This window comes from Plectropomus leopardus, chromosome 4 (assembly GCF_026936395.1).
Source record: "Plectropomus leopardus strain MGB_pleo_1.0 chromosome 4, ASM2693639v1, whole genome shotgun sequence".
Classification (NCBI taxonomy): Eukaryota; Metazoa; Chordata; class Actinopteri; order Perciformes; family Serranidae; genus Plectropomus; species Plectropomus leopardus.
In genome coordinates this window covers 28106470-28126808 of record NC_142179.1, presented here as the reverse complement: position 1 = coordinate 28126808, position 20339 = coordinate 28106470, and the positions used below count along the sequence as shown (strand labels likewise).

Genomic DNA, 20339 nt, shown 5'->3' with positions numbered 1-20339 from the left:
AACTGTTGTCACAAACACAAAATGTCGACACAAATGCAAGCTGACTTTAACACGTTTCCTCTTCATGATCTCAAATGGTCAATATCTGTATGCTCGTCAGGTTTGATGGCCGGGGGTGGTAGAATGACTGATGGCATGTAAAATATGACATCATGCCAGCGGGCGGCTTTTTTTGAGCGCCGCACCAGTGAGGTCACTGGTCTCCTAATGACTTCCTCGGGGTTCAGAGGCAGTCTCCTTCATTCCCCTCCCCATCCACCCAGTGCATGGCCCTCTACACTACATAATCGATAGCTGAGATTAAAATATGAAATAATTGAGAACTAATGAAAATGATGATTTCATATTTTACAGCACATTGAGTACATACCGACCAGTTATGCTTTTTAGTATGTTAACTATATAATCATATGCAACCTGGTGGCTTGTATTGAATTAAATGTCTAATCCAAGTCCCTGTGAGAGACAAGTGCGTGATGGTGTTTGCCAGCCAAAACTCTGGTTGCTGGACAAATATGTCCTCAGTATAACCGCCTCACATCTGTATTTGTTCTGCTCTGAATCATAGGTGGCCCAAAGCTGTCTTGATAAATAGCTACTCCAGGCAAGTATGGTGTATGCTCTCTGACACTATAGGTCACATAACCTTGTTGTCGGGACTAAGACTAATGCAATGTGAAGTGTCAAGTTATTATACTGAAACTAGACTGTGGAGCGGAACCTGAGCCACTGTGGTGATAGCAAGTAGGTGAAACAAGGCAAGGTGAATGTAAAAAGGTCATAAAAGGAGGAGATACCGAGCAAATGAGAGGGTATGGAGGGGAAAGTATTCGACACTAAGTGGGTCTTGTTGGTAGTGAAAAGGGGCACTGAGGTTCCTAGTAGTCGACGTAAATCATAATTGGCTGCTCGGAGCTGGAGCGATGCAAAACACAATGCTGACTTGGTAGTCGCGCATGATGCCAGGAAGGGAATGTGTTTGTTTATTTCAGGAGAACTAAATAATGCAGTAATAATCCTCCTCACCATGTCTCCCGAGCAAATGCCTCAGCACCTGTCAAGAATTTGCAGTATGCTGTCTATTGAGAGAGTTGCAAGAAGAAAACATGTTATTATTACAAAGCCAAGTAAACTAAAGTAATTGTCTGCAGATGGCAAAAACAAGCCACAGCTGTTAATACAGTGTGAAACATAAGATATGAAATATAAATGTAGCAGCGAGGGACTGAGAACAAACTGCATCAGACCAAAAGCTAATGACTTCCCATTACACAATGTAGCCTATAGCCACACTGCACTAGATAGTGCATGGAGGAGGGAAAATGTGCTGCAAAAATTTGTTGTCATTTCAAGTAATTACCAGAATCAAAGCAGCTGGGTGGTGGGTTTCAGGTTTGGATTGATCTCAGTAAATTTAACAATTTTACTTTGCTTTCTTGCTGAGAGATGAGTGTATTGATACCACTCTCATGTCTTTCTTCTAAAAATAAAACTACAGCTTGGTTTAGCATGAATACTGGAAGCAGCTAGCCTGGCTCTGTCCCAGGGACAATAATCCCTCTACCACAATTCTCAAGCCAGCGTGCTCAAAAAACACACAAAAAACAAAAACAGAAAACAGAAAATGACCCATACTCACACTCATTCTAAGGTGCTTTAATAATTATGAAAGCAGAGAAGGAGGTAAGCTTAAATTTTATAGACCGTTTCAAACATGAGAGCGTAAACATTCTAAATTGGTCCAAGTGCATTTCCTGTTGGGATGTTTGTTAAAGCAGTAACTGACAGGAAGGAAACAGGGACCAAAGCTGCTGCCATAGCAACAGAATGGCATAGAAATGGTAAATAACAAACAAGGAAATCCATTTATATTGAATAAAGATAAAAGAAGTCTTATTGGGTGGACACAAGGGGTGGTGGACGGATCAAACAAACATAGGACTTTCACCCTTGAGACCAGTGTTACCGGCCCAGAATCAACATTGACTTACTTTAATAACAACGTAGCATAGACAGTATGTTTAGTATACTATGATAGAGATGCCTGTCATGTGACATTTGTCATATTATGTTGATAATAAAAGCCACAAAGCTTTATAATAAACCTACCAAAGGTTTTATAGTGTAATAGTGACCGTTTCACAACATTTAGGACACATTTAAAACTGCAACAGTTAGGATGGTAATATATGTCATTTTAAAAGTCAGAGAAAATCAACTTATTCCGTCCTTTAGGTATAAAAGGGTATTAAAGCTGACATAGAAACACTAAGATTGTTTGTTTAATCTGCTTAAAAAAATGGTGCATGAAAATGACCAGTTGCTATTTTGCAATGAGTTGGAGCGGGAGCCACAGTTTACGTCATCACTGGTTACCTGGCAAAGTAAAGGAAAGAGGAAGTTACAAGAAATAGTCCCACACATAACCCACCATAAAACCACAGCTGTTTCCAGTCTTTATGCTAAGCTAACTGGCTGCTGGTTCTTCTTCTTCTAAAATAATTTCCTTTACCATATGTGCCGTCAGAAAGTTTAATTATTTTTTTTCTTTGAACTGTTAACGTGATATTGATCCCTGTGTGTTTGTGCAGCGTGTATTTATTCACCCCAAACATCCAGCTGTAAGAATGCAACACCTTTACATTTTGGTGTGTGTCTTTGTTTGTTTGTTTTCAGCTCACCCTTCTTACTGAACTTACTTACAGAAACTTCTGTTATATCAATCATTTTCCTTAATTCTCTCTTTTTTTTCTTTATGTTTAGTAAGTATATCAGTAAAGCTTAAACTGAAACATTTAAAATGTAATGCTTCTTGTCATTTGCACCAAACTGGATGAAATTGCATCAGATTTGTATGTCTTTCCATTGGCTTTAACCCTTTGAAACCTGAGAAAACCAATGGAAAGAAGGCAAAGAGCATCTTAACAAGAAATGAAAAAAGTTACAAGAAAATTACTGGAATTTTTTTTTAAAAAAAAGGACAAAAAAAAGGAAATGAAAAAAAAGTAAAAGAACAAGAAATAACCTGAAAAAAAGTACTTAAATAAAATGTATAAAAATTCTCTCTATATATATTTTCCCTAGTCACTTTTTAATTTTTTTGTGAGTTGCAGAACGTGTCATGCTAAGTTGTTGCTTTTCCTCCCCGTCTTTGAAAAAACAAAACAACACAAAAAACAGTTTCCGATGTTTCAAAGGTTTAAATGCTTGTAAAAGGCATCCTTAGCACAAAAAAAAATGGTGACGATCAGTATTTCAAAGGGTTTAAATGCAATCGCACCGCCTCTCAAATTTACTTGCATAAACGCAGTTTGACAACACTAAGACCGCATTGTATGACACGCCTTTTGTAAATGATTGAGTTTATCATGAACTGAGAGAGAATGGTTGAATAGCTGAGTTTTGGAAAGACTAATTTCTTGTTTGGTTGTAGTTATGATCTCATGCTGCCTCCACAGTTGACAAACTACAGAACAAATAGCAAAACACATCCAGTACATGGCTCACACAGACAAAGAGACAAAGGAGAACACACACACACACACACACACACACACACACACACACACAGACAGAAGCATCTCACTACACTACAAGTGATGATCTGTATCTGTGCTGCTGGAAAGAAGCACTGAGACGATAGGTTAGGTGCAACTCCATAGTGAGCTCATTTCAGAGTGTAGTTGCACGATGAACAAATGACTGCTCTCTGCAGACTCGCAGAGATATTGCTGAAACAACTCCTGTGTTGCAGCAGCAAACAGTGACGAGGGTGAACAATAAGGTTCATTCAGGTTATAAACTTCAAATGTAACTCTGACTGTAGAGCAGCTCAAAACTACTCAGAACACTCGCAGAAGCTTTTGATAATCTTTCTCAGCGTGTTGTCATCCTCCTTCAAATCATCCCACCTCCAGCACAAGAAAATGTAGCAAAGGATATTTAACAGGCCATTTTATGTTTTAAGAAGAAAAACACATCAGAGGCACGCAGTCACAAACATGTTGTCACTTTAGACTTGTCACTTTATACCTTTTTTTTTTAAAGCTTTTACATGAATTTACTCTGTTGTCTGGCATCCTCAGTCAATGACCCACTTGCCAAATCTTGGATAACAAATAGGTTCAGCTGCTTTATCTTTTTTCCAGAAGTTGACAACAGGATCATTTGTTTTTGGATGTTGGGATGTATATCCAAGCAAAGACAGGTAGACAGAGACAAGACACACTGTGAGAGAGCGGAAGAAAACATAAGACAAAAGCCTGGGTGGTGTTTTGAACACAGGACATTCAATTTACACCTTCTGCTTTAGATCTTTATGCCAGACAGTGGAGGCCAAATTCCTAGAGCACCTATTTCCAATCATATATTATATTTCCAGTCTAAGCGCCCTCAACCCACAAATTTCTGTGTCCCATTCTTATGTCGTCACTGGATCATTCTCTAAGCAACAGGATCATTTTTCAAGCCACAGCCGCTGCCCAATCACAAGTTGAGGCTGCAGCCTTGACTCAGCACTCGTTTTGCCGTGCCCTGCCAACCTAATCAAATTCTTCCATCAGCCCTTACACTTATACAATTGTCCATGGGCATGCCCTGCCAACTCTTCGCACCAATACCAAAATAAAATACCACAGCCCTTCCGAAATGTTGTCCTTGAGTTTTCTTTAAAAAGGTACTCGACACGAAGAGCCCAGTGAGTGCAGAGTGTTTTAGACAACAGCTATTGAAAGATATTTGTTTCATACCGGGACAAGACAATACCAGAAATCCTTTGTACAATTTTTAATTCAATGTGGTCATGAAGATGAAAACTAGATGCCTCTATGCCATAATGTGAACATTCATGACAGTTAACAATTTTCTTAACAGTGAAACCATTTATTTACAGTCAGTGTCTCTCACCAGAGCGCATTGTGTGCATGACTGAGCTCTAACAAACTCACTGAATGCATGTCCTTCCACACTGAAAATTTGCAAAGCAGATAAAATATTTTAAATAGCACATTGTTTACAATGTATGCTAACTCACAGTCTTCTTCTTCCTTGCCTTTATTAGCATATATTCAGATTTTCTTGGTGCATTACTGTCGATCAGAGGTCAATAGTGCCGCCCTTGTGCACTACGAAAAAAAAATGGGGATGCATTGATAGAAACTTTGCTCAGTAGCACTACTAATGGTCAAAAATACCACAGGGTACCTTTAAGTAACAGCATAGTAATTAACAACAAAGTATGAACGTAACAAATAGGATTCCACTGTAAAAATGAATAAAACATGTGTCATCCCAAATTTGATCCAGATATAAACTGATAAGACATTTGCAAATTAATATAACAAATAACCATGATTTTGGGGTATTTGTTTATTAGTGTTATGCATCTGTTATATTATCAGTGATAACGTATTTTAACTTTTTTTTTGAGTCAACATTGAGGCTGGCCAAATGAGTTTAGGGGTCTGGGGGTCCGTACTTAAAGAGAAAAAAATTAAAAATTTGAAAGCTCAATTTCTATTTCATTAGATTAATTATCATACCCAAACAGAACTAAACAGTATACTATGTGACTTTGTAACAAACAAAAACTACTACATGAATTAAACATGCAGCGCAACAAAAATGATTGACACTTCCACCTTCTCGTGGGCTATCTGACAAATATAACATAAATAAAGACATAAAGGTTAATTGAATACGCCCATGAGCTGTATTTTTCTGGGGTACGGCAACACCAAATGGACAAACCACACACAGAACTGCATTACACCATACAAGAACCACGGGTAGTAATAATGGCAATTTGTTAAGGTTATTAATAAGTATGACTATTGACCTTATTTACCTGTATTTCTTATAAGTATATTAATGGGTACATTGGGTAGCATTTTTGAATATTGTGTGGGAATGTGGACCCCATAATTAGGCCTACTGCTGATTACAATATGTTTTTGAAATATCATCTTGTAACAGTTTTTACCATGTTTGCATTATGTTTATGTTCGAGATCTCTGCCACGAGAAAACATCTTCCATTATTTGTTGAAATGCATTGTATTAACATGTATGTTTCTTTAATAACAGAAACATATATAAACATATATAATAACAGTAATAACAATGAATGAAGGACCAGTTTTGATCAAAAGCAGATGCCATACCTTCATACATCAACTGAATTTAAGAGCTGTCATCACAATCAGTTTTAAATGACGGTACTTGAATCTTTTGCGGCTTTATATGAAACTATGCTCCATACTGTAGGTTACATCTATCATCTGCCTCACTGACGTGCACCTGCTTTGCAAGTCGTGCAGTTCAGTGAGTGATGATATGCTCGGCTCAGTAATGAAAGTCTTTATGAAGCCAAATGAGAAAGGTCCAAATATTTAATAAATGCAGCTATTGACTTAATAAAGTTACATGATACAGTTATTGAACTTGTATTGTGCACTCTGTGTATGTGTGAGACAGACGTAGACAGGTTCTGTTTTTTTGCAGTTTTCTATTTTTTTCATGACTTGGTGTCAGTATAGTTGAGCAGCACAAAGGCAGCCCTTGCTTGCTGACACGCGTCTGCTAAGAGGTAAGGCAAACATCTGTCTCCTGTCACAAGCCTTCACATGCTTGCTTTTGCCCAACAAGCTATGATAAGCCACCATCAGTTCAGAGATGAGGCTCCGCGCGTGATCGTAAAGCAATCTTCCAGCACCAAAATGGGCGAATGGGCTGAAATGAAATTGAAAATGAACTTGTAAAGATGTAAGGTAGAGGTAGGATCAAATGTTAATTAACTCCACTGTTTTAAGCTCAAAGGCCACTCAGGACTCATCTGGTAATAGCAGTTGGTGCTGCTGAAGAGATCAGTGCAGGCAGTCTCTGGTCCATTATACTCCTGCTGAGTAAATCAAACTACTGTACACGACTCTCAGGCTCATGTCTCTGGCTTTATGAGCATCTCATGAAGCAAGCTCTAACAAAGCAAAAATCATTATGCAAAGGGGATATTCCAGCAGAAATGAAATGAGCATATTAACCACATCTGTTGAACAGAAATTAAGGAAATTATGAATTTTCAAATGTATGGCTCACAGAAAAGCATTAATGTGTCAGTGCAAAGTCTTGACAAAGCACAAGAATTGACTACTTTGAATACTTTTTTTTTTTGGATACACAATTAAAATATCATTTTAGAACAGCACCCGAATCTAATCAATCTCACCATTTATTCTTATTCAGATGCAAGAGGGGTTAGGTTAGAAAAATAGAGATTTGAAGGGGCAGACAACCAAGCTGATTTATTATTTTAGTCATTTCCACTAACAGTTGATATAATTCAATAAGCACTGTTTTATAAAAATGTATTATTTTAATCTACTTTGCTACAGAAATAAACTGTTCAAAGTTGTTTCTTCAAAGTTCTTCAATGACTTGGTAACCCTTTCCAGTAATTATAAATACATTTTTATTAACATTAAAAAATGCTACAAAAATGTCCTTCCAAATGACGTATTGATAAAACATGGCAACCATGCACCGCTTTCTGAAATAATTATTCGCAAATGTAATCATAGCCATAAATAAACTTAACAACTTGCCATTATTATTATACTGGTTCTAGTATTACATTGCAAAGGTAGTGCATGTGGTTTGTCCAGTGTTGTAAAGATATACATGTTTACTAATATATTTGTCTAGGGTATATTTTAAAATAAACAGTATGTCTCAGGAGAAGATATAATATCCTTATATCTGCCTATAACAGCATTGTGGTGTGTTATTGAGGATGTAAATGCTTAAAATGTGTTTGTAAATGCTCTATTAAATTAAGTTTTTTTTTTTATACATTTAAGCTTAATCTTGTCACTTTCAATACAAACCACATACGGAGGATCCTTGCTAATAAAGGCAAGATTTGGAGATAAGTGCACCAACCCACGTGTGAGTTCTGTTGCATTTTGTCAAAAACTGCAGCTCCACAATATTCAGTTAAATGACACCTTAACAGTCACACTGATTCAGAGGCTTTTGCTCTTTCATTCTGTCAGTGTGTGTTTCTCTGTGTTTCCGTACAATGTGTCCGTTTGTTAAAATCTCTGTCCTGATTATTAGGAAATTTTTTAGATTTGTGCTCGGCATCTTAGATATATATAAAAGCTATATCTTTCACATCAGGTCCATTAACTGGTTCAGTTATTGAATCATCCTGATCATGTTTTGGTGTTTTGTTTGAGAAAAAACAACAACAAAAAAACTTATCAGCTGTAAACTGACAAATATCAGCTTTCACATTAACCTGCTTTTTTGGTATCTCTCCCATGCTGCTTTATATAAGGTTCATATGATTCCTGACACTGCAAATATCCAAATTTTTGATCAAGGATCAAAGCGATTGCATATTGTCTTGGACTCCACTCAGTCTCACTTGTTTTATTCCAATATCAGAGTCTTTCATAAAGTCTTTTCATTAAGTAGTATTATTATAATTATATTAAGTCAAAGCTGGAGTGAAAAACAAAGTAGCTGCAGACACTAATGATGTTTTAAGCTTAGTGTGTGTATAGAGTCACATTTTACAATGAAAAGTAGATATGTGCCAGCTTATGAATTTCTGTTTGATTTCCTACCAATTTAATTTAGCAAAAGTGTGATGCAATTACAGCTTTTTACATTTTAATATAAACAATCTCTCTCTTGAAATACAGTATAACATGGGTCTGTGAACAATGCACTATAAGCTATAAATCAAACTATGAAGGAATTACATTTTATATTTAATCTAATATGAACTCTACCTTAATAATATAAATGATATCTTTCTCTAATTTAATTGGCACTAGCTATGTGCATATTGCTAATATAATTCTGGATTTCCATATTTAATGATGCATGCTTTTCATGGTGAATTTTACTTAGAAAATGTCGTCTTTAATGAACCTTAGAAAAATCTCTAATAGGCATAATCTCAGAAAATGTAACTTCTTTATTTAAAAGGTTCTGGGGCCAATTTTGCTGAGTGCAGTACTTAAAATCCAATAGTTGAAGTCTTGGGGAAGCAAATGTATCTATTTGTAAAGGAAGAATGAGCAAATAGATTGTAATTCAAATGGCAGGGTACAGCAGCGCTGGACTTCAAATTTAAAATGCTTTCATAATTCCTGTGAGAGGAAATATGCATGCACATGCACACTTCATTTTATTAGAAAAGAATGGCCTTAAACGGCATTAAAATGGAGCAAACGAGCTGGTGCAGATGCACTAAATGTTAAATAAAACAACAGCGGGCTGTTGCAAAATCTCCCTCAAGCAGAATTCAATCATTATTAATAATTGTAACACAAAACGATTGTATGCAAAGTGGTTTAAAGTTTCTTTTTTGATTTACTTCAAAGGCAACACTGCTCTTTTAATTTAAATGGCTGTGGAGAAAACTCTCTCCGTGCATTTGGACGTGTGTGGCATGGGTGTGTGATATCAGGATAAAGATATGATTTCCAGAGAAAGGTGTTCAATGAAGTTCTGCACTGGTTGAGTGGACAAATATGCTCTCCCGGGAAACCGTCTGTGCTTTTGCGCTTGAATTAAACTCCTGCTTTGCTGTTACATCTCTTTTCTCATTTTCACTGTCTGTCCACGCCTACATGTTGAAATCAAAACAAACGTAAACGTGCATTCACAAATATTTCAAATTAGCAGCACATCGTGAGCGCTGATATTCTCTTTTTGCCAAACAAACAAACTGTGTTTCAGTGGTATTTACACTGTCAAATATCTAGTGTCCATGACTGAGAGACACAAACGCTGGACACGGACACGGGAGGAAGACGCGAATGAAGAACTCTGCAGAGAAAATGAGAATAAATGGATGTCAATCTCCATGTGGAATTGGTAACCAATGATCCATTAAGGCAGCCTTTCCACAACAGACAGACAAAATAGCCTGAATTAGAAGTGCCTGACATTTCAGTTAATTGCGCTAACCATGTCAGCTGCACAGTAGCTGCAAACCAGGTTAAGTCTTCACCTTTTTTCAGCTTATGAAACAGCAGCAGAGGCATCGTGCTGAGCTTATATATGCAGGGATCACTGCATGCAAATGATGAATAAATTACCGCTATAGAGTGACTTTAGATTTGATAATCGAGTGACTAAAGCAAATGTAAATAAGCACTTTAAAATAGCCTTAAACCTGAAAATATGTTTAGTTTTATCATTGAAAAGGGCAGTGGAGGATCTTGTAAGTGACATAGGCAGCTGCCAAAATTACTCCTCACAATTTTTTTTTTTTAAGATAAAAAAAGAACATAAGGGAAATGATGGAGAAGGACATTAGGGTAATAGAAATTAAAAGGCAAAATCCATCTGGGGTGCAGTACAAAAACAAAGTGAAGACAAAATTTGCACATATTAAAAAAAAAAGCGTTGTTAGCTAAGTAGTTTATTGCTATTGATTTCTCATTAGTGCTTGTTGTGGTTAGTATTATTGTACTTATTACAATAAATATGACAATATAAATAATAATAACAATTATAATAACTAGTATATAAATAATGGTAATAGTAATAATAGTAATAATAATTATAATAATAATAATATAATTTTTTATAGGGTGGGGGGCCACCAGGGGGAGCTTGCCCAGGGTGCTGAATGTGCTAGGTCCAGCCTTGGATGGGGGACAGAAACATCATAGCTTCAATATATTTGAAGTCTGTGATGGGGAATTGTGCTTAGCGTCTCTTCCTGACCCAACAAAAGAAAGCACAACGTGCTGTCATGAAAGCAAAAGGTTTATTCATGTTTGAAATTACACAACTACCACAAGGAAGACTTTTCAGTCCAGGGTGTAGTCTGGTTAGAAAGTAACACTAAACATCTTTAATACATTAGAATCACTGCCACAAATCATTTGTCATGACTTTTTCAGTTTCAGAATCACATACAATAGAAAAAAGAGAAAAGAAGTTTTGAACCCTGTTGAACAGAGCTGGAAATGTACAGTTCTGAATACTGAAACCTCTATGCATTACATTATTTTTTTAGAATGATTTTTTTTCTCTTTTTTTCCCCCGCATGATTTAGTAACAAGATGAGCAACATTCAAAATGTTTTTTTTTCTTCTTCAGTATTTACAACAGTTTCACTGTTTGGTGTTAATTTATCAACAATGTTCATCGCGCCCCCGTCGTAAAAGTAACACACCACAAACTTCTTCTTCTTCTTCTTCTTCACCCCCTCCCCACCTCCCCATCTCTTTTTTCACGGTATTAATATTGTTATCATTTTAATTTTTTTATTTTTTGTCATTTTAAGTTGCGGTACAGCAACAGCATTTTATTAAAAGATTAAAATATACATTAGATTACATAGAGGATGAAGAGTTTACAGTGTTACGAGATGTAATCAAAAGAACTACATAAAAACATTAAATAAGGGCAAAAGAAACTATGGCGGTGATATTGTTTAGAGGTAGTAAGTGAGCACTCTAAGCTACAGAAATGATGGAAATGATTGTTTTTTATGAATTTGGATGAGGTAATAAAGCTGTGTATTGATTGGTGGGATGTATAATTACTCTTAAGCTATATTATGTACAACTTTTCCCTGTGTAACGGGGCCTTGTTCCTGTGTGTCATGAGGGAATGATCTATTGTCGAGGGGGGATTTGTTGATAAGCAGTACAAAAAAAAAATGTTTACATATGTACATACTAAACATCAAATTATAAAATATGGAGTGGTGTCATGTTATAGTCAAGCAATCAATTACGCTTCTTTATGTTCCAGAGTTTGAATAGCCATTTCCTTCTACTAATGTATACAGCTGTAAGGCAAAAATAAATCTTGAAAGTAACTACAAAGCTGCCATTGAGCTGTCAACGGTAGCATTGTCGAGTTGCTGGACAAGATTGCGAGCACATTACAGTCAAAGAAACAGCTGCTTTAATCTATGTATTGTACGAACTGAAAGAGAACCCAATTATCAAAATGGGAAGTGGTAATTAAATCAAGAATCAAACAAATAGCCGTTTAAAATGTCACATTAAACGCGCGAGTGTCATCCGGTATTTTAAGTTCAGAGGAGCTAATTATCCTGAAAGTTTACTGAGTATTGTACGTGTGTGTGTGTGTGCGCTTACCCCTACGACAAACAAATAAGAGAATACATCAGATTTATGAAGACGGAAAGAAAACACTGAACAATCAGGAAACACTTGAGTGTTAATGATGGAGGATGTGTGTGGCGTGGTTGGTGGGAAATTTGAAGGTATAGGAAAAACCAATCTGTTGTGATTTTTTTTTTTTTGTGTGTGTGTGTGTCTGTGTCTGTGTGTGTATTATCCTCTGCAGTTGCCAGTGAAAAAAGTCCATGCCCAGCTTGAGGCAAAGATGCATTAATAGCGGATCAATTCGAGGTATCGGAGTGCACACTTCCGGGTCCTTCTGTCGGAGATATTACAGAAGACGGAGTCGTTGCATCTTGCCATCCCCCATTAGCCTGGGACACAAATGGGGAAAAAAAAAAAGGGTTGAGATTACAATCACACACTCTGCAACATGAGCTTGGTACATTTTTAATCCCCAAAATGTAACACAACACTCCAAAAATGGAAACGTGACTTCTGGTTGCGCTCGTGCGGCGGCTGACTTCAAAATGTTTTACATACAGACGATGTGCGTGTGTGTGATTAGTCTTCGCATTACAGTAGCATCAGCAAAGAGGCTCTTGGAAACAAATTTGTCTCGTGTCCCGACCAATGGGAGCGCTCCCTGAAATCAGTGTCTAAGCAGATTTCGGCAGCGGCCGACAGCTTGTCGCTACATATTCTCCTGTCAGTCAGGAAGAGGGAGGGCTCGGGCCGGGTGAGGTGGGGGGAGCTGAGTGGAAGTGACAGGGCAGGGGCCTCTCTGAGAGAGCCAGTCTTAGCCAGCCTGACTTTGCTTTGCTCCAGGCGTGACCTAGCCTTTACTGGATCCTTCTACGTCACCAACAACAAAGCTAAAGGTTAGTCTATGCTAATATATCTATGAGGAACTTTCAGGTTTCTCGCTACAAAAAAAAGGAGCCGCAGTTTGACTTATTTGAAATATTTTATTGCTATTATTTCCTCTCCTGTCACGGTTACTCAGCGCCGTCAGCGGCTGTTTTAGTGCGGATCACGCTGAGCTGTGGTGAGCCAGTAGGCACAGGTCTACACTGCACATGGAAGTGAGAAACCTTGTGAGAAAGTGAAATAACGCTTGATCCTGGTAGGAGCTGACATGTCTAAAGAGCTTATAGCAATAAGGCTTCAGCAAAGCCAAAATGACACCAAAAGCATCGAACGCTGGCAACAGCCCCCACCATTTGTTTACACAAAATGTGCTAATTCTTTTTCACACAAATATATATATATATTTTTTTAATTTCAAGTAACACAGCTGTGAATCTAATACCTTATTTTTTGATGCTTAAGCTTTAAATAATATTAGACTGTGAATATGTGCGCATTTTACCCAACAGGCATAACAATATGAAGAGAGCAAATACGGAGGTTGTGATATAGTGCAGAGAGAGAGAGAGAGAGAGAGAGAGAGAGAGAGCTGTCTGACACTATTTCTCTCTCTCTCTCTTCATCCTCTCTCATCAACGAAATTAATCTTTGCTCTGATAGCTGATAGCTCGCGCTGCTTTACAAAAAAAAGGAGCCATATCAAACCTCATCAAGGAAGATGGAATTCATGTCGGGAAAAGGGCTGCAGGCGATCACATGTTCATATTTTATCATGAAGATAAGGCTATGGAAATTTCTGTGAAGCATTTCAAAACAGCTAAATGCAACAGATATCGTGGGGTAAAAAAAAAAAAAAAAAAAAAAAAAATCATCTCATTTTGGTACGAGTCAAAAAAGTATTAAAAGGTGTTTATTAAAGTAAAGCTGGAGATTTTATTCCCCTGCTGTGTAATGTGTTTTATTAAATGCAAGATGCTGTTTTGGGAAGCTGGAGCACGTGCAAACATGGCCGTAGATTTCAGGGGGGAGCAGGGGACACTACCCCCTCAGTATTTATAATATTTCTAATATGTGTTTGCCCCCCCCCCAGACAATTACAAAAATTAAAGCGGAAAAGGACTTTTATTTTAAGAAATTAAACACATTTCAACCACAAACTGATGAGGAAAAGAAAAAAAAAGATGCATAACAATTAACCAGTTTTGTTTTGCTGCGTTCAGACATCTTTCACGGGCATTTAAACCTCGGGAACTTAAGAAAATTGGTTTCATTTCTTTTGAAGACAGGAAAAAATTTATTGAGCAACTTGCTAAGAAACTGAAAAAAAAAAAAAGGTGACGAGAAAATGACAGTGGGCAGATTATTAAATATCATCCCAAAAAAGGAAAAAAATGTAAAGGAAACCACATTCATCATTTTTATAATTATATTTTTAAAATCATGTTATTTTTTTTCTTTTTGGTTTTTCAGTGTTTTTTTGTATGTTTGTTTGGTTTTTTTGCTTATTTTCATGATTTTTTTTGGTGTAACTTTTCTTGCTATTTTTTTTTGTGGGGGGCATTTCGTGCACACTTGGCTTCTTCCATTGTTTTTGAAAGAATTCAAGCCAATTTGCTTAGGTTTGAAAAGGTTAACCAGAAAGCAGGAAATGAAGTGTCTGACACACAAATTTCCTGGTGGAGGACCCTCTAAACCTGTCTATCTGTATGTACCAAGAGTATAACGCATTGTATCATTACTGCATGTTAATTATTGTAATTACATATAATTACAATGAAGCGTATTTTCAGAAAAACTGACTTCACAATACCTCTACTTACATTTAACCCATGTGGACTATACATCGTGTTCCCCCCGAGAGCATCATTGTATCCTGCCGTCTGACTGATAACATGGCGCAGGGTATCCACCTGAAGGGGACAGACAAGGTGGACAAGCTGGTCAACTCAGTGTCTCCAAGCAGGTCAGCACTAACTGTAAACATGCTCAGTGAAGCAACAGATACTGACTAGTGTGAAATCACAAAGGGACTCCTGAGACGGCACATTTGTAACACAGCTAATAGATTCTCTAATGAAACAACAAAGGCATACTGATGTTACTAGCATGCTCAAATCTATTACATCTTCTATAAGGGCTATGGAATAATAAACAAAAGTCAAAAAAAAGAAAAAAGTATGTTTTCAATTAGCTTTTATTTTTACTTAAATAATAAATAAGCATTTTTTTTTCTGCATGGTAGCGATTGTGTTGTGCAGCTGCATTAAACTTACAAAATGGAAGACATCAACAACAAACAATAACAGGATGAGACAGGAAGATAGCAATATACAGAAAAATACAGAAAAAAGGGGGAGAACACAGTACCAAAAACCCAATACCAACCCAAGAGTTCAAGTCAAAGCCAAATGCATTCACAAAAATGTTAAGATGTTTGGAATCAGGAGATTGCTTTGCGGCATGATAGCAGTGGGGTGGGATTATATTTTGGCTGCCAAAATATTCCATCCAAAGCGAAATAGTCAGTAAACACTTTAGTCAATCAGAGGTTATGGGAGGCTTGCTGTGGTAATTTGAACTGCCCTTCTCGCACGAGCAGCGTGTTTGTTTTTGTTTTTTTTGTACTTTCTATTTGAGCGTGCTTCAGACTGCACTGTGGATGGCTCAGTACACAGGCAAGACAAGGACAGCTTTCTGCGCTGGTAGTCAGGAACTGTCCCCGTTTGTTGATCCTACCTGTGACTGTACATTGGCTCCGACTTGTGCCCCTTGGTAAGAATCCCCATTCAGACTCTGCATGCTCAAGAACATGTCCCCAGAGTTTGGGAGGTTAAAAGAACCTGAAGAACCTGGAAAGGGAGGATGTAAGTAGCTGAATACATGAGAAGGCTATAAAGGGAGAGCACACACACACAAATACACACACACACACACACACACACACACACACACACACCACACACGTGTCTGCATACACAGACCCAACTCAAGCAGACAAATACACTGAAGAAAGACTCCCATAAAGCAGGCAACTACAAGGGTGAGGGAAAGAAAGCAAAGAAAGAAACAGAAAGGGACGATATGCAGAGGGACTGAAGGGGATCTTTTTTTTTTTCTTTTACAAATGCAGTAGACACAAATGAAATGAAATTCACACGACACAGGGGGGAGGGGTTGGAGGGGGGGCAGTTCTATATGTGGTTGGTCGCTTAAGCTCCCAATTGTTCCACATCACCTACTTCCAATCTAACGTTGGCAGGGAGGTATCACATGGTAAATGACAAGGACAATAAGAAGCTTATGAAAAGACCAGTACCAGTAAACATGTTGGTTAAAAGAGTGTTTTTGCTCTCTGCAGAATCCAGCTGAAACTCTTCATCTTTCATCTGGAATCCTGGGTGCAAGAAAAAGGGACCACTTCATAAGCTTACCACACCCCGACGCAGGTCAACCAAGTCCAAACTCAGCATTACATCACTCATTAAAGCGCACTAAACAGGCTTCCTGTTTTTGACTCTTATTCGACATGAACTGCATATAATACTATTACTGTAGGTAAAATGCTCCCAGCAATTATGTGTGATCTTATTTAGCAAAAAAAATAAAATAAATGCACTTCCATTCAGCGGGACTACATACCATTACATTACAAATGACAGGAAGTTGACAGAAAGTCAAGGGAAAACAAATCCCACTGGCATCCTTCTCAATTTTTTTTTTTTTTTCATTATTTTGCCAAAAATACATGTGTTCTCGGTTCACAAGTCAGGAACGCTCTCTTTATGCATGAGTTTGCTTGGCATCAACTGTCTTATAGACAGGAGACACTGTGATCCCCAAGCTGGGAGCAGAGCCTGTCACTCTTGGCTGTGTGAATGGTGCATGAGAGAGTGAGGCAGGTAGGCAGCGGGTTAAGGGCTGAGGTAGAGGGCAGATCTGTTTTTTTTTTTTGACTATATGCAGGAGTGCCTACCGGAGTTAGGTGTGGTAGGGGAGTTGGCCTGGCTGTTCTGCACTGCAGCGGCTGCAGCGTGTGCTGCATTTACAGCAGTCTTGGCGGCATACAGGTTGGCTTCTTCCTGAAACTTGCCGATATTTTTCTTGTACCGGATCCTTTTGTTGCCAAACCAGTTGGATACCTGTGTGGTAGAGCAGAAGGAGGAGGAGCAGAGGAGTCAGACGTCAAGCAGCCACAGCACCGTGCACTGAGCAGTGTGATTGTTTCAAGATGTCATGTTTGGGTCCATCAAGTACCCAATTCCCAGCCCCTGCAGTAATGTCCGCCGGGTACACAAGCTAATTAAGCCATAATCAGGAGCCACTTGTGTCTTCTCATGGATGGGAGCATGACATGCTCTCGGATCTGTCTCCTGACAAAACTAAAACACAAGGGGCTCCTATTGCACAGACACTTAAGTCAATGTATTATAGATATTTCTCATATCAGGGCTGATATGATTCAAAACTTAATATTTCCCCTAGTGAAATATAAAAATGTTCTACCCTCTAAAAAACATCAGTGATTCCAGATCAGTGAGTCTAGGTGATTGACACCTTATGTAAATGCAGTTATAAAACGTTAATGTAAATGATTTAATTTTGTAAGACAAGTGAGCAAATGCATCCACAAATAGTTTGTTATATGTAAGGCAGTATGTCATAAATCTGACGTAAACAAAAGCACGGCAAACACACCATATATTTGTGTTCAGTATTGGACTAAAATTCTTATAATAACCTCATAAACAGTCAGCCTTAATTAAAGGCTGGCTTGGCTAGCACATGAGAGCTTTAATAAATGACAAAACATTAATACAGCAGAGAGTGTTAATGTGTGTGCGTGTGTGTGTATGTCTGTGTGTGCCTGCTCAGTCATTCGGGAAGCAACTTTTGTTTGTAATTATCAAAAACAAGAGTTAGAGGGTAAAGACCTGCAGACATGTGAAGCAGTAAACACAGTTTATCGAGGCAGTCAGTGTTAATTGATGTGTTTAAAGACAAAAACAAATATTTGACCAAAGTAAGATGGAACTCTAAAGGCACAAGGAAGTTCAAATTAATGTCTGAAAGTGTGTGCGTGTGTTTAGATTTAGGGCTCTTTGTAACGCTAATTTTGTTGAACTTAAACGATGACATGCGACATCAGTCAGTGGCTGAAAAGTTGGGGTGAACCTTATGTGTGAGTGCTGGCTCTGCAATAACAGTGGGATAATAATGAGATGATGCTTGTTTTTAATGGTTCTATAAATTAGAGTGTCTTGTCGCTGCCGCTGCCCCCCTCTCAGGCCCCTACAGCCCACGGCTGGACCAGCCAAAGAGCAGCTGCCCCTAATGACGCTTTATTTAATTTCCACCCATGTGCTTAAATTTTAATATCCCCAGCAGCCCGCCAATGCTGTGGCGTAAAAAACTGACTGGATTTGCAGGACATCAGATCATTTCTATCCTGCACGTCTCTGTGCTCTAAATCTTTAATATCTAGGCAATTAAAATTAATGACCATTCAGGCGAGGCCCACTGTTGGCAGGGTTTCCTTGACATCAATTGTTTGATGGGTTTACCTAGAGGTTAAACTAACAAGCAAGGTTTAATTGGAAGCAATGAAAGCCCTGGCCATCATCCTTTTTACTTAACCTGCTTATGGTGGATTGTGGAGCCAAAGACGATGCAATATTCTCGCTCTTTTCGACAGCCCACAAAGTGCCCACAAACCCCCGGAAATCATAGGAAATGTTTTTCTAAAGCTCATCAGTCTGTTTAATTTAACAGAAACGTCCATGCAAACAGTGTATTACACAGAAGTACATTTATTAAAATGTCAGTTGGGGTGTTTGCACATGAAGACATATTTGTATCATTAAGTCTGAAAGCTGACAGCGGCAGATAGACACTAGTTTTTTTTGTCCTAAATAAGGCAGTGATGCATGCTAATTCTAGCATTTATATTAAAATGTGATTATTTCAGAAGTTAGGAACAGCTGAAACAAACTTTAATCTGCTCTTGTCCTTTATGATGAAGTGTGTCATGACTGTATTCTGCCACTATATGGTGTTACAAGCCTGGACAGACTCAGCAGCGTTGGCATCAAACCCTCCAGATGTTACACCACCCTTCTGCACTCCGCGACGCACCTCTTCTCTCCTGCCCACTGAACTCCTACTTTAGTGATTCCTGGGTTCAGCTAAATATTGAACAAAATGCATGGCACTGTAAGGTGTGGAGCACAACCCAATCTACAGAACTAATTCCCTTTTATCTTGTGGCAGGCCATGCATTCAATTGACTCCTATGTGTGGTGAGAGCCAGGTTGTGAGATTGAATTACCTGACATCAGCAGCCTCAAAGGCAGCGATTGTATAATGACCACGCAGACTCCTTGCAAGAACACAATACCGTTTCCTCCTTCGCTGCCCACTAGAGAAGCCGCGGAGCTGTGGTTAATAATTCAAACTATTTCACCCTATTTCAGGTCAATACGTCCTTGCTAGTTGATGTAAGGCAATGCATGATCTGTCTACGATCTCAATGTATCTGAGATTACAAAGCCCTAAGCCTTAAATACAAATACAAAAGGTGGGCTCACTAGCTGTGGTACCATCAATTATACAGGCAGCATTAAAAATGAATAAGAGCTCAAGTCTTGGCTTCTCTAAATTCACTATGATCTGAAATATTGAAAAGTGTCGCTCAGAAGAAAAATGTAAGCAATGTAAATGAGCCTCTGCGCAGGAATCTGCCTTAAATGTGGAACATTTATATCAAATGTGGACTCCGTAAACCCAAACAACAACCATCCAATCCTATGCCTTCATTCAGGAGCCCAGCACAGCGCATGCAGAGTGACAAAGGGAATGAGACGACATCCTGCATTTAGAGAGCCACTGTCAATAGCTCATTGCACTCTCATGATTCAGTATTACAACTTAGGTAGTGGTTTCAGTGCAGCATTTCGATAAAACTCTAGATTTGAGCTGCAGGAATCTCTTGAGGTAAAAAGGCTTCATGCTCAGGGAAAACGACTCTGCATCACTTGCATTTTCAACGATCCCTGCTGAAATGATGCAGGGTGTTTCGTCAGCGATGATGTATCGAGCAAAGCTGCAGACTGCTATTGGCATACCATTCACGACGGATGGTTTTTACTTAATGAACCGCTCGTGCATTTAGCAAAGCCCCACAAATAAAAGTATTCTGTGGGTGTTTGAAAAATTACTTAGCCCAGGACTTGAGAGTGGCCTCAGCGAGCGGCGTGCGACTCTGAGAGGGCCGGGGCCACGGTGAGGGATAACACACTTACGGCATCATGTCGAGCCTCCGACTTTGTTACTCACTTAAAATGAGCCAAAG

At 38.4% G+C, this 20339-nt stretch overlaps 1 protein-coding gene across 9 annotated transcripts in view; it reads right to left on the bottom strand.

Moving 5' to 3' along the window:
- Window positions 1-10769: 10769 nt before the first annotated feature.
- pbx3b (pre-B-cell leukemia homeobox 3b) overlaps window positions 10770-20339 on the bottom strand; it is a 66599-nt gene continuing 57029 nt past the window's right edge. For 5 of the 9 annotated variants that reach the window (XM_088077005.1, XM_088077001.1, XM_088077002.1 and 2 more), the window contains 5 exons: window positions 16965-17130; window positions 16308-16385; window positions 15728-15840; window positions 14812-14901; window positions 10770-12495 (listed from right to left, as the gene is read on the bottom strand). In XM_088077005.1, the coding sequence (XP_087933131.1) occupies window positions 12403-12495; window positions 14812-14901; window positions 15728-15840; window positions 16308-16385; window positions 16965-17130 (540 nt within the window). In that variant the 3' untranslated portion in view covers window positions 10770-12402. The remainder of the gene's footprint in view (window positions 12496-14811; window positions 14902-15727; window positions 15841-16307; window positions 16386-16964; window positions 17131-20339) is intronic. The other 4 variants (XM_088077004.1, XM_042488711.2, XM_042488713.2 and 1 more) reach the window with 2 other exon arrangements.